This window comes from Sminthopsis crassicaudata, chromosome 3 (genome assembly GCF_048593235.1).
Source record: "Sminthopsis crassicaudata isolate SCR6 chromosome 3, ASM4859323v1, whole genome shotgun sequence".
Lineage (NCBI taxonomy): Eukaryota > Metazoa > Chordata > Mammalia > Dasyuromorphia > Dasyuridae > Sminthopsis > Sminthopsis crassicaudata.
In genome coordinates, this window is record NC_133619.1 from 480,380,120 (window position 1) to 480,395,190 (window position 15,071).

At 34.5% G+C, this 15,071-nt stretch overlaps 1 protein-coding gene across 2 annotated transcripts in view; it reads right to left on the reverse strand.

Moving 5' to 3' along the window:
• Window positions 1–15,071, reverse strand: part of WASF3 (WASP family member 3) — a 184,350-nt gene that overhangs the window by 53,828 nt on the left and 115,451 nt on the right. For both annotated transcript variants that reach the window (XM_074303610.1, XM_074303609.1), the window contains exon 3: window positions 3,362–3,504. In XM_074303610.1, coding sequence (XP_074159711.1) covers window positions 3,362–3,494 — 133 coding nt within the window. In that variant the 5' untranslated portion in view covers window positions 3,495–3,504. The remainder of the gene's footprint in view (window positions 1–3,361; window positions 3,505–15,071) is intronic.

The window sequence follows — 15,071 nt, forward strand, 5'->3', positions numbered from 1 at the left end:
CCTCCCAGAAGTGTGGGGAATCATCACCACTTAAGAATAAAGGGAATCACCAAAATGGGGACTTAAGTGAGTAGCATCAGAGACATATCCCAACTTCAGGACTTCTCTATGATCCTATCTTTTCATCTTCATTATACATTTCTTTCCTTTCCTGTACTTTCCATTCCAGTCAAATTGGATTTCTCTTCATGCTTCACATAAAACAGTCCATTACCCAGCCCTTCAACTTTGTTCATGGCTAGAATATATTCTCTTCTTACAAAATTTCTCTTTACCTTCATGACTCAATTCAAAGTGTATACAAAAATCTTTGCTGATTCCCTGAACTATTAGTGCCTTCTCCCTTAAATACTAGGTACAGGATGACCCAACAGCTCAGTGCATTTTTAAGCTTTAATAACTCCAGAGCTGCAAATGCTTTAAAACTTACCAAAAAGTCATTTGAAAGTTTAATTATTTAAATTGCTTTTACACTTATTAAGTCTTGTGAATTTTTAAGAATAAAATTTTAATTTTTAACAAGATGAGACATGCTATTTTTGCATTGCACAGGAGACAGATTCAGGAGGATACTTTCTCACACAGATGGCTTTGTTGAGGGAATCTTTTTGCATAACCACCTTGGTCACCTCATGTATTTCCACTATTTTTCTTGTGGGGATTACCTCAAAACTGTCATGTATGCATCAAAACTCCATTCTTGGGATGATCTTAAGGCTAAGATTGGAAATGCAATCTTTTCAGTCACTGAGCTGTAGCCAGTGAAAGTTTTTCCAAAGTTAGAAAATTGACTAGAGTAATGAGTGATGAGCACAAGATAATAGTGATGTGAAATTTTAATAAACATCAATATCATAAAAATATTTTATATTTGTGGCATTTGTATTTCTGAGGTATTAGAGCTCAAAACTGCACTAAGATTTTGGAAATACTTGGTATTAAATACTTTTTATTCTGTATTTAAATATGTACATAGTGTTTCTTCCATTTGAATGGAATTTTTGGAGGGAAGAAGCAGGAAACGTTTCATTTTTTTTTGTCCTCATGTCCTCAAGGCCTAGCACAGTGCCTGGCAATAAAAGGTGTTCTATAATAAATGTAAAAGCACTTTCTTGTGGGGTCATCTCAAAACTCTTATGCATACCTGAAAACCTTGTTCTTTGAATGATCTTAAGGGGAAGATTACAAATGGAATCCTTTTATATTCCCATAATATAATTGCTGGGCAAAAAAGTATGATTATCTTAGTAATGTTTACTGCATATTACACTGCTATATGCTCAATAGATATTGCTGTGCATTACCAATAAACTTGAAAAAATGCTACATAAATAGAAAGTAGACTTTTGAATCAACAATTGTTAAAATCTAAATCGCCTTATTTTGGTATTAATGAAGTCTGAGATTTTCCCCCATATCTTCTTTATATACTTTATGGATCATTCCCTCAATGGGCCATGATTATATAACTTCCAGCAAGGAACAATATGAGATTTGCTATGATGTCTGCAGGAATAAGGTGGAATCTAGATCTGAGGTACACATGAAATAAATGGAGTGGCAGAAGCCAAAGCCACACTACGAATGCTTAGCCTAATCAACTTATTATCCATCTTTGTAGTCTTTGGTGTCATATCTATAATGGCACCTCCTCTATGAGCTCATCCAAGACTGTAGTGTTATTGAATCCAAATGTGATGGTAAAAAGTTTGTTATAAAAATGCTTAGAAATCTTTTCCATTTCCTTCTGTTATCCTATTTTTGTCCTTGAATGCCTTCTGGACGCCTCTTCTGCTAAGCCTCTCACCAAGCTTTCTTTATGTTGGTTTTGCTTTTCCTATTTGTCACTGTTTCAACGTGTTTTAGAAAGAAGTCCATTCATGAATCTTGTTTTAACTAAATGAGAACTTGGGTACAACACTGATTATATGAAATCGTTATCTACCTTTTCAGTTTCTATATACCTCAAAAAACGCACACCAGACTATTAAGAAAAAATTTTAAAGTAAGAAAATTAATTTATAATTAGAAAAACACTGAAATAAACTAAACTGAAATAAGGAAGTTAGTGAATATTATACTTCTGACCACTTCTCAATTACATCATCGTTATAAGCTTTTATTTACAGTAGTATAAAATTACATTATGGTATTTGTTTACCTATTTGAAAAGAACTAAAATCTTAAATACAAAACCCCAGAGGGGGGGGGGGGGAAACTATAAACCTTGTACTTTTTTGACTAGCATAAAAAGGAAGGCTCAAAGATTGCATCTAAAGCACTCTGAAACTACTAAAAGAATCTAAAAGATGGAATTCAAAGTGTTTGAAAGTTCTGAAAGACAGATACAGACATAGACAGACAGACAGACAGATAGGTGGACAGATAAAAAGCCAGTGACAGAGAAAGACACAGAGAGTGAGGGGGAGAGGAGAAAGGAAGGAAGGAAGGAGGGAAGAGGAGGGAAAGAGTCCCCTGAAGAGCTAGTTAAGACAACATCACTGGAAGCTCATTAAAATATTGTCAACCATAAGGAATTCATATTTAAGTTTCATTCACAAGCATTAATGTTGGAGTCATATGAAGTGAAGTCTAAGTTAATATGTAAAGGCATCCCCAAGCCTTAAGCCCAAGAGGGCTTAAAAAGAATTTAAAAGGCAAAGAATATTTCATGAACTGCTTTGCAAAGTCCTTGATTTAAATTTAAGTTGTATCATTAATTCTTAGACACAACATGAAATAGTTGTCATCTACTGGCTAAAGAACTCATCATAGCTCAAGTCTCTTTTTAATTATTTGCTGCAGAAGCATCTGTTACCTACTTTAAAATAACTAATAAAATTCTAAACAAGCCTTTTCAAATGCTCAGAATTATAGACTAAGAAATCTAAATCTAGAAGGATCAGAGATTGTCTGACTCAACTAATTCATTTCTCAGATGTTGAAACAGAAAACTTGAGAAGTGAAATAATGTGTTCAAGTTACCCAGCAAATTAATAGCAGAAGCAAGATTTTATCCATTTCACCTGATTATAGTTGAAAAATACCAACAAAAGATGATATTACTTGATACACATATTAACATTAATGGAAATTATTGAATGCATTCATGTGAAACATTGGTTTTATTTCAACAATTTAATAGAACTCCATGCCCAGAATGACTCACTACTATTCCTGACTGATGGTACAGAGATGGGATTTTTAAAATGGTAGAGGGTTATATCTGTATTTGAGGAGATTTCAAGTAGTTTCACTAATACCAGAATATATTCTCTCCAAATACATCTTCATATTTCAAAATACTTTGGTAAATAAAATGAACAGGTCATCAGAAAAACTTTTCAGAAAGGATACTTACTTAGACTGCTTAACTGTCGTATGATAGCTGCCAAGGTACTATTGGTCACACATTCCAGTTCACTGGAAATTCCTTCTGGTAGTGCTCCTCGGCAAAGATGCCTAGGTTCTATGTTCCTCTTGACTAAAGGCATGGCTTACAGTCTGCAATTTTAAAAAGACATTTATGAACAAAACATATATTTACTTCATAACAATCTAAGAATTATGATAAACAAGAAAATGATAATCCCCTGAGAGCTGAGTATTACTGTAGCATGTCCATTGTGCTAGGCAGGCCGGACTTAACTCATAATCTGATGGTAGTGTGCATGTCCAAGATGGATTTTTAATGAATATTTACACAGTGCATTATATTCAAGTGCCATAAATTAGGAAACTTGATCATCACAAGTACTCTGTGAGGAAATTAGTTGATAATGAAAGAGAAGGGAGAAAGAAAGGAAAGGGCAACAAAAGTAGATACACATCAGTAAATATGGAGAGAGACAGAAAGATAGATTTAGAAGAACAGAGACAGACAAATAAAGATTTCTCATTTAAAGTCCCGCGTTCTTTGGTGATTTGAAAAATACCAACAAAAGATGATATTATTTGATGCACATATTAACATTAATGGAAATTATTGGTGATGGCTGAATCTTCATTAGCAATCTTAGGAAAAAGGCAGAATCAGAATTAGACAATTTTGAGAGTTCACAGAACAAAGAAATTAATTTCCCTACAACAAATGTACTCTAACACTATAGGTTTGCCTAGGCACATCCTAGTAGAGAAAGGAAGGATGGAAGAGAATAAGCATTTATTAAGCCCTTACTGTGTACAGTACTCAGCATGACATAAATATTATTTCATTTTATCCTCACAATCACCCCATGGAGTTGGTTCATTATTATTCCCCTTTTAAAGTTTAGGAAAATGAGGTAGTTAGAGGATAAGTGACTTGTTGACGATCACACAGTTAATCAGTGTTTGACATCGTATTTGGTCTCAGATCTATCTGACTCCATGTCCAGTGTTTGAAATCTGTTGTACAATCTAGCTGATAATCTCAAAATTGTTAGTAATTTTGTGTCTCATTTGCTAAGACTAGATTTAATTATTCATTTTTTAAAAAATTAAATTTAGCTAGATTTTCTTTTACTTTGATAATATTTATAAGTGAATATGCAATAAATGTTCACATTAAAAAGAATAAAATTCTTTGGGTATGTTTCCTAATGCAAACATTCTTCACCATTCTTGGCTCATGAACTCCTTGAGAAGTCTGTTGAAGTCTATGAGTGCCTTCTCTGAGTAATGTTTCAAAATGCATAAAATAAAATACAAAACATTCCAAAGGAAATCCAAGATAAGCAAAACTAAAGATATAATTTTCTCCCCATACAAGTTTCTAGACTCTATCTATCCCCAGAGTAAGAATTCCTCTAAGGAAATATGCTGGCACACTGCTCCAGGAAGAAGTGGTGAAATTGGTGAAATGGCCTGGAAACTTTGACTACAATTTCATTCTACAAACAATTCAATGATTCCCACACTGGCAATCCCATATCTTTCATTGGTAGCACATTTTAAAAATAGACTTTCTATTGGATTAAATGATTTTAAGACCTAGTCACAATAAGCTAGTATCTATATTTATAAATATTCTGTTCAATTCTCTTATGTTTCTGATACAAATCTTACCTCCTGTTGGCATTCCTTCTGAACGTTAAGACCAAACACCGTCAGGTGACAATGATTAACAAAGTTGTTGAATACTTGTAGCTTTAACCTCCCTTCTAATCTCAAATGAGACAAGTAGCTTTAAGATAATAAGAGAAAATGTCTCAGCTAATATCAAAAAATGATGAAGATACTTCTTAATTAATGTATATTAAAATGTGAAGAGAACAAAAGGGGTAAAAAATTAGGGAATCAGAAAAATATACAATTTACAAAGGCTGCTGGAAAAGTTTACAGAACTAAAGCTAATATGTTTTTTCTTTGAAGAGATGCTGTATGGTAGAACAATGTGCTAACAAGATAGGATTAGAATTCCATATTTGAAAGTGGAGAAAACAAACCACTGTTAAAATATATGGGAAACTGGGAAATGCAGGTGAGAAAAATACTAAAACCCAGAAGGATCAATTCCATGACAACTTGGAAAAGTGTTAAGTAGGATTTTGAAAACTTGAAGACAGCAAACAAGATTAATTACAGAAAAAGGCATAAAGTAAATGCTAAAGGTTTATGAACAGAAGAAGAAAACAGCCACAAGGCTTCTATGGTTAATGTATAACAGCCAATAAATAAGAAAGTAGCTCATTGGCTAGAGTTCTGAGCCAGGGGTCAAGAAGACCCGAGTTTAAATCTAATAGCAAACACTAGTTGTGGAATCTTGGGCAAATCACTTAACCTCTGTTTGGCTCAGTTTCTTCATCTGTAAAGTGGGCATATTAACAACACCTACTTTCCAAAGTTCTAAGGATCAAATGATAATAATTATAAAGCACTTAGTGCAATGCCTGATACACAGTAGATACTAGATAAATGCTATTTATTATTATATATCATATTATACATGAATAATATATATTATATATTATATTCATTCTTTATTATCATAAAGAATGAATGGCTGGATTTATCAGCAATGAGTATGTCATGGTAGTCTCTCCAAATGGGTTTCCTATGGAATGCCATTATTTTAGAGTGTCTCAAGGGAGATAACCCATGAACACAGTATCAGACAGAGACCAGCCCTGTGTTATCACTGGAATAGAGAAGTCCTAAATGAAACTCCTTCCATTAATTCAGTCACTTTCTTTACAAGTTATATTTTAGCAAAGTTGCCACAAACACTGAAAGGTCAACTAATATGCCCAAGCTTACAAACCCAGGCACAGACTAAATCCAGATCTTCCTAGTTCTAAGGCCAGCTCTCTACCCACTGTCAGTCTGCCTTCATTATCATCATCATAATTTTATAAACATGGCTACTGATATCATGGGAACAGCTTTTAGACAACAGGTGTTGACAAGAAAGCTGACAATGGGATTATTTAGCACACTCTCTTCCTCTAATATCATCACATCACTAACATTATCACATTTAGCACTTACTTTCAGCATTTCCCAAAATATTTGTAAACTTAATAGAAGCCAGCAATCCATCTGTCAGTCCTGTGACCAATCCATTCAACATATGCAATTATATTAAATATAAATTAAATATAAAGTTATCTCCTGACCAACTGTTCCTTGGTAATATATAGGTGCTTACTCTTGCCCATCATGACCCTTTCTATTACACTTTTAATAAATTATAAATTCAATTCTTCACAAATGGTGATTATTGTGTTATTCATAAACAACACACACACACACACTCACACACACACACACCTACATGAATTTTTATGCAGAATTGAGCCAGGAAAAGTATTTTAAAAAGATATCAGAGAAATTAATTACTGGAAACAGAAGAGACTTGTCATGCTGTAAAAGCAACAAATAAGTGACATATGGGTCCAATGTCTCACTGGTAGTCATGCAATATCAGATGTGGAGATGGATAACCCGAGAATGCTGAATAAGGCATGATACCTCTGGACATAGCCAATTAAGGCGAGCCTGGGGTATCACATACCCTAATGAAGTTAGTATGCAGCCCAATGGGCTCCCAGACCTCATCCACATTACTGGTACATAACGGGAGGCTTCCTTACTTAGGCCTTCACCCGGCACAGAAGTGACCCTGGTTAGTGTGAGTAAAGCCCTGTGAATGCAACACAACTTCTCCAGCTCCTCCAAGCAGGAAAGGCTCTGAAGAGAGGCTACTGATCCACTAGTGTGGGTTGTGTCAGAACAAATAAGTTCTGAGAGGCTTCTTTAGAAGGTTAGTCATTCAGTGTTCAATTTCTCTTTTGTCCTTTTCTTTTAGTTTCAAGAATACACCCAATGAAAATCATTTACAAAATACTTAATAAGGTAACTGGTTGTGAGCTCCATTGATAGGGAGGGATATCATTCACAATGACAAGATCATGGATCTTTGAAGCACTAAATTAAATAATTTTCAAATATATGCAAATATATATCCATTCTCTGACCACTATGTCTATCTCTTTCCCCCTCCTTCATCAGGACCTAATGCCCAGAATGTTGCCATCTTCTCTAGTCCTTAAAAGGTTCCTGACAATGTCCAAGGAAAGGAAAGATAAAAGTGTTCAATCAGTCAGGACATTTTTTATGCCTTTCTTTTCCAATTCTGTGAAAGAGTTCCTTCTTAAAAGTCCCTAATTAACCTATTAATTGCTTTCTCAGCTTTCCAATTAAGTGCCAAATGCTCTGAGAATTGTTATTTATTGTTTCCCAGTGGACTGAATGTTTTTCTTGATGTTGAGCAGAATTTTGAATAAACTCAGGAAAAAATTGAAACAGACATTTTGGATCAGCCTTTTCTTTTGAAAAATGCTTTTCTCTGAGAAAAATAGCATAATTATTAATGAAAATATATACCCACAAGGGTTCACTGAATCAAAATGACTGTGCATATTAAAGTAATTTTTTGAGAGAAAAAGAAAATATCAACTCAAATATAAATGTATGAGATCTGGACCATTCAAACCATTTTTTAAAATTCCTTATCAAATTGTAAGAGGAAAAATAATGCTCTTATAAAACAAATATTTAATTAACATTTGCTATCTTATGGTATGGTATATTAATGAGTAGACATTAGTTAATTTAATCAAAAAAGTATTTATTAAGTGTCTACTATATGTAAAGCTAGTTTTTTTTAATGTAGTACCTGCTCTCAATAAATCTGAATGCTACTAATGGTAAGAGGACAATTTTTACTTATACAGATAAATAAATTTAGGGTATACCATGAAAACCTTTTCTGGACGATGTCACAAAAACTGTTTTGAAACATTTTAAGGAGCTGAGGTGAAGAGGGAATGTAATCCAAGCTGGGAGACAGATTATACAAAATAAATGACAATTTTAGATGATAATAAGTCAGTTTTGCAAGAATATAGAGTATATGAAAGACAGTTGTATGAAATAATTCTTTAAAGGTAAGCGAGAGACAAATTGAGAAAGCTTTTAAATGAAAAGCTAGAAAGTATGTAATTTATTCTAGATACAATAATAAGTCATTGAAGAACATTTGAATGGCATGGTTGGATATACATGATTTAGGAAAATTATGTTGACATCCAAGTGAAGGATGGTTTGGAAAATGGAAGGTTAGGAACCAAAGAAAGTAATAAGTAAGCCCATGTAATATTCCAGGCAAGAGATGATGAAGAATTGAACTAAGTAATGTGGGTGTTATGTGTGGAGAAAGGGAATAGTGTGGAGGTAGAAACAACAAAATTGGATAAGGACAACTGATTGAAGGGGGAGGATGGGGTAAAGTGAACACTGATTCCAGGGCAGTAAACCTGGTTGAGTGGGAAAATGGTGGTGCATGAGGCAGGGTAACAGGATCACAGATTTAGAAGGGAGCTCGGAAGCCATCCATGTTGCCACATGTTGCCTCCAAAGAAGAAAGGGGACAATGATGGTGTCAGGGACACATAAACTCTTAAGAGAGGATGCCAAAGATAAGGAGTGAGAGGTGGAGAATCAGAGAAAGAAGGGGGGAATTTGCTGGCCTGACGAGTAGTCGCCACATAGTGAACTAACGGGTATGGACCATGGGCAGCAACTGCAGTGCGGGCAAGCACAGGGAACTCTGTAATCATTGAAGAAATAGATAAGATCACATCAAGTTATTCACAGAATTTCTCCACTTCCCCGCCCTCACAAATGATGTAGGTACGTGACCTGCCTTCCTCTTCATAGTGACATTTTTACAAATGTCTGTCACAAGCACTGCAATATCATATGAACATATGTCCTTTGAAAGTGATCAGGTTTTTTAATTTTCTTGAATGAAGCCTAAAACCTGCTCCACCAGCTCCTTTATTTACTTACATTCGAAGGATGGTCATGAGCCTTCCTTGCATTTACTGACATTTACCTTTCATCTTCTGGTTTCACCTACAGAGAGAATGTCAAGATTCATAGGATTCAACTTCTCTGAAAAGATGTGAGCACTGGAGAAAAAAATTCACCTTCAGAGAACCAAAAATTAATGCTTATAGACTGTCTAAGTGCTGAGATTTTTAACGTCCTTTGCCTCCTTTTTTGCTAGTCTCTCACCATAACTGCAGAAGATGAAGGGGATAGAGCTCCAGTAAATGCCATTTTATGTTATCTTTTTCATGAATTTCCATAGCTGTTAGTTTGTTGGTGATAAGCAATTCCAAACTTGGCAAGGTTAATCCTCAGGAAGCTGACCCAAGGAGTCCTACCGTTGGGACCATGTCCTTACAAGAACTGCTTCATCTGCTATATTTGATAAAGTGAGATTTTTATAAAGCACTTAGCAGCTAGGTGGTGAAGTGGATAGAGTGCTGAGGCTGGAGGAAGTAGGAACTGTGTTCAAATCTGCCCTCAGACACTTACTAGCTGTGAGCAAGTCAACTTAATCCCATTTGCCTTGATTTCCTCATCTATAAAATGAGTTAGAGAAGAACATCTTTGTCAAAAAAATACCAAAACGGGTCCCAGAAAGTTGGATACAACTGAAAAAGACTGAACAGCAAAAACTTAGCATGGCATATGAAAGATGTTTAATAAATGTTTATTCCCGGCCCGTTATTTGCATGCTCAGTGCATACCATAAGACCTGGAATACAGAAGGTACTTACTAAATGCTTATTTATTGAATGGTTGATTAAGTACTATATAATCCAGAAATGTAAAGTTGCTAGGGAAAAACACTACATCTGTATTTATGTGAGTATATACAAGTACATAAAACTTTTAGATTATCCTGTGACATTTTTAATTCACGAAGCCCTGTTGTAAATCATTCACCTGTCCAACTTGGACAGAAAATTTGGAATTAATTTGGAATTTGGAATAAACATGATTTTGTGGATCCTTTTGACTTTTTTCAAAGCATCCTTATGTTCTTTTTTTCCCTTTCTCTATTCAGTCACATACTCAGTAAATACAAGCTGATGTTATAACTATTTTAGATCTGAGGGAAGTGAAGCAAAAAGGAGTGAAAAAAGTAGCTGAAGCCATTAAAACAGCTGTGGCCCTTGGACTAGAAACAACATGCTCTGTCTGAGTAATGAGCCAATCTTTCAATATCTTAAATTCACTTAGTATGTAGTTTTTGTCTACTTTGTATTTGCTCTAGCTACAAAGAGCCCCAAGACTGACCTTCATGATAAACCATATTCAATAAGTTTTCCCAGAGGCTAGCACTGTATCCTCAATAATCTCCATTATAACATAGCCTTCCAGGTTATTGTGCAATATGGTATAATCTATATCTTCCTAAATTAGTGATGAGAATGTCATGTGAAGAATAAAAAAAAAATTTAAAACTTAATGAAGTTCAGATAGATGGTCACTGCTTCCAATTTATTCATATAGTCTGTCAAGTTCTTTTCAGTTTAATATTCTAATAAATATGTTTTTTCTTTAAAAGGGGAGTGTTTTTACAATAACATTTCATCATAGTCTCATGATTTGCTTTACTGTACTATTCAAGTAAATAAGTTAACTAGTCTACAATTTCATAAGTGATTATGTTCATTGCTTTCCTCTCCCCAAAGACAATATAGAGTCTTCCTACTTTTAAAAAGTACTTGAGCTTCTAAAAAACACAATTCACTTCAATAAGTATTTTAGAGTGCTCTTTACATCACCAACAAACATTTATTAAGCACTTAATATGTTTCAAGCTCTCTGGGAGGTGCTGGAATAATAAGGAGGAGGATAATAGCTAGCATTTACATGGTACTTTAAGGTTTGCAAAGAATTTTACAAATATTATTCTCATTTGATCCTCAAAATAATCCTGGCAGGTATTATTATTATTATTATTATTATTATTATTACTACCATTTTACAAATGAAGAAACAGGTGTAAAAGAGTTAAGGGATTTGCCTACAGTCACAACAGCTAATAAAGGTCAGTGACAGAATTTGAACTGTCATCCTGATTTCAGGAATCTTATTTGGCTGACTGAAGTGACAGTGATACAGAGAAAGGCAACAAAATCATAACCATCTTCAAGGAAATCATATTCTAAAGATGATACAAACATGAAAATAACTAGGCACACATATGCAAAATAGATGGCAGATAATGTCACAGGGGGAGACATTGGAAGCTGGTGGGGAAAGGAAAGACAGAAAAGGCTTCCTGTACAAGGTGGGATTTTAGCTGAGTCTTAAAAGAAGCCAGGAGCCATTCCCCAGTAGATCAAAGGATATAAACAGACAGGTTTCAAAGGGAGAAATCCAAACTATCAACAATCTTATGGGGAAAATACTCCAAATGTCTAGTAATTTGAGGAATAATGTTAAAGCAACTTAGAATATCTACCTCAGACCTACAAGCCTGGCCAAGAAGATAAAAAAAGAAAATGACAAATGTTAGAAAAATTGAGGAGAAACCGGTACTGTTAGGAGAGTTGTGAAATCTTCCAGTCATTCTGGAAAGTAATTTGGAGCTATGCCTAGAAAGTTAGAAAATTGTACATACCTTTTATCTTAGCTAAACTATTAACAACTATATATCGCATAGAACATATCCCAAAGAAATAAAAGATGGAAGAGATCTATGAGTACAAAAATTTTTATAATACTTTTTTTTCTGTAGTAGCCAAGAATTGGAAAATAAATGAGTTTTCTGTTGAGGGATGGTTAAACAAAATATGATGCATACATACAAAGGCATATTATTGCAATGGAATATTATAAAACACGATGAAAGAGGAAACTAAATGAACTGATGCAAAATGAAATGACCAGAACTAGGAGAACAATTTATACAATAATATACATATACACACATTTATATAAAACAACTTTGAAAGACTTTAGAAATTTGATCAACTTAATGATAAAACACAAGTTTAAAAGAATGGCTGACAAAGATAATGAACTAAGAGCACAAAAAGTGATAAAATTTTTCAGATGTGACTAATATGGGGATTTGTTTTGCTGAACTAGGTTGACAATGTATTAAAAGAAATGTTGAGGATGTGAGGGGGTGAAGGTAGGGGATATGTTTAATGTTCTCAGGGGTAGGAGAAAGAGACTAATAAAAATTCTAGTAATTGAAAAGAGAAAAAATGTACATGAGATATGTTGTAAAGGTAAAAACAAGATTTGTCAACAGATATGTGGGGTGAGCATGAAGAGTTGAGGGTGACACCAAAGTTGTAAACTGACATTAAACAAAGATAACAAAACTCTCAGTATTTGATTGAATGAATAACAGATGTTTCAGAAGATATAAGGGTTTAAAAAGAAAGAAAATGAGCCCTGATTTGGACACATAGAGTTTGCAACACTTGCCCCATTGCAATATAAGTTTTTTGAGGACAGGGATCATGTTTTCACCATTTTTTATTTTCTATTCCGCCCCCCCAGGCACTTAACTTAGTGCCTAATGACTATAAAGCACTTAATTGTTTGTTGACTGAATTACTGAAGTCTTCTTTCATTAGAGCCTTGGAACCCTTGATTCCTCTCCATTCTTTCAGTCCATCACCTCTGTCCTGGTTTCATTTCCCACCTTTCATAGTTTTGACCTTATATTTGGTCATTTAACTAGTTTCGGGGATCTCATCCATCTTTGAGTCCTTTGCCCCTAGACCTTTATTGTTTCTATCCTGAACATCCGCAATCCTGGAAAATCTCTATAAGGCATTTGATAGTAGCAATATTTTTATTGTTGTTCCTACATCCCAGCAATAAAATGCTACTAAAGGAAGTCGGTGACTATTCATCATAAACATATGCTCCCTAATCTTAACTCAATTCACAAGGCTATACAGCAATCCTTTTAGCAACCTACAAATTCATTACCTCACCTTTCTCAAAAGCTATTCAAAACCTCCTCTCAAGCTGCATCCTACCAACCCCTCAACAAATGATCTTGTTTCCTATTTGCTAAGAAAACAGGTCAATCATGGTGAGGATTCATAACTCCTCTACTTCATTGCTTCAAGTTATCATTAAGAACATTCTGTCTTTTCCTCTGATGTTACTACTCAATCCATATCCCTAAATCCATCTACTTCAAGGACTATATAATATCAATTTAAGCATTTATGTAGCACACTAAACTTTGCAAAATGCTTTACAAATATTATCTCATTTTATCCTGGTAAGAAGATGCCATTATTATTCCCATTTTACGAATAAGGAAACTGAAACAGATAAAAGTTAAGTAATTTGCTCAGGATCTCACAACTAGTAAGTATATGATGCTGAAATCAGGACTTTTTGATTTCAGATAAAGCACTTTTAATATGTACACATATGTATTGTGTAAATATATGCATATGTGTGTATATATATAACTAGATACACACACATATTTAGCTTCTCCCTCTTCACTGGCTTCTTCTCTGTCTAAAAACACATCCACATTTCCTCATCTTAAAAATGTTATTTCTTGAATATGTGTTCACATCCCCTCTCTCTTTCCCTTTATTGCTAATCTACAAAGTAGAGTATACCATACAGAAATGCACACCCCTACTCCCTCACTTAGTGGTTCATTCTCAAAACCATCCAAACTGATTTTTGTTCCTACCACTAAAATGTTTGTTTTCTCCAAGGTTACCAATGACCTCCTAACAGACAGTTAATGGCTTCTTCTAGGTCCCTATATTTGGCATTCACTTCTATGCTCATCCTAAATATTCTCTCACTGCTTAACTTTTCTAACACTGTACTTTTCTGTTCCTCCACCTCTGACCATTCTTTGTCATTTCTTTATCTGGCTTCCTTGAGTGTGGTCATTAGGTAAAGCTCTTTCCTTGACCTTTTTTTTCCTCTGTATTTTCTTCTTGGCAATCTCATCTACACCCACACTTTCAATTATCAGCTAGGCAGATGACTCACAGATCTGTATCTGAAACTCTGACCTCTTGTTCCACATTTCCAACTGCCTACCTGATATGTCAGTTTGGATATCCCATGTGACACCTCAAATCCCAATTTTCAAAAGAGAATTCATCATCATTATCATGCCTCCAATATCTTCCACTCCTCCTAATTTCTTTTCTGCTGAATGTCACTGTTCCCTCAAGTTCAAAATCACAGCAAATCTTAACATGATTCTTTACTGCTCTCCATCCCAGCATTTCATCAGGTATCAAGTCCTCTTGATTCTATCTCAAAATAATATTTCTGAAATCAGTTTTCTTCTTATAATTTTCCTGGACTTTGTAACTGTTTGAAAACCGGCTTATCTTCTGGCTCTCTCTTTGCCAACATAACTCTGTAATGGCTCCTAGCCTTCAGTTCTTAGAATTTCTAATAATGATAATAATTAATATAGTGCTTTAAGGTTTGCAAAGTGCTTTACATGTTCTATGTCCTTTGAGATTTGCCTTGCAAAAAGACACAAGTTCTTTTGGTTTGGTTTAGATCTTTTCCATCCTGATTTCAATACGAAACCTTTTTTGCCAGTTTGCCAGAAAAATTATTCTAACCACTGTTTCCCAATCTCCTGCTATGTTCCTCTTCTAGCTCCATACTTATGCACAGTCCATCATTCAACCTGAAACAGATTTCCCCCTTCTTCCATTTCCATTTGATAACATTCTTCTCCTACCCCCTTCAGACCT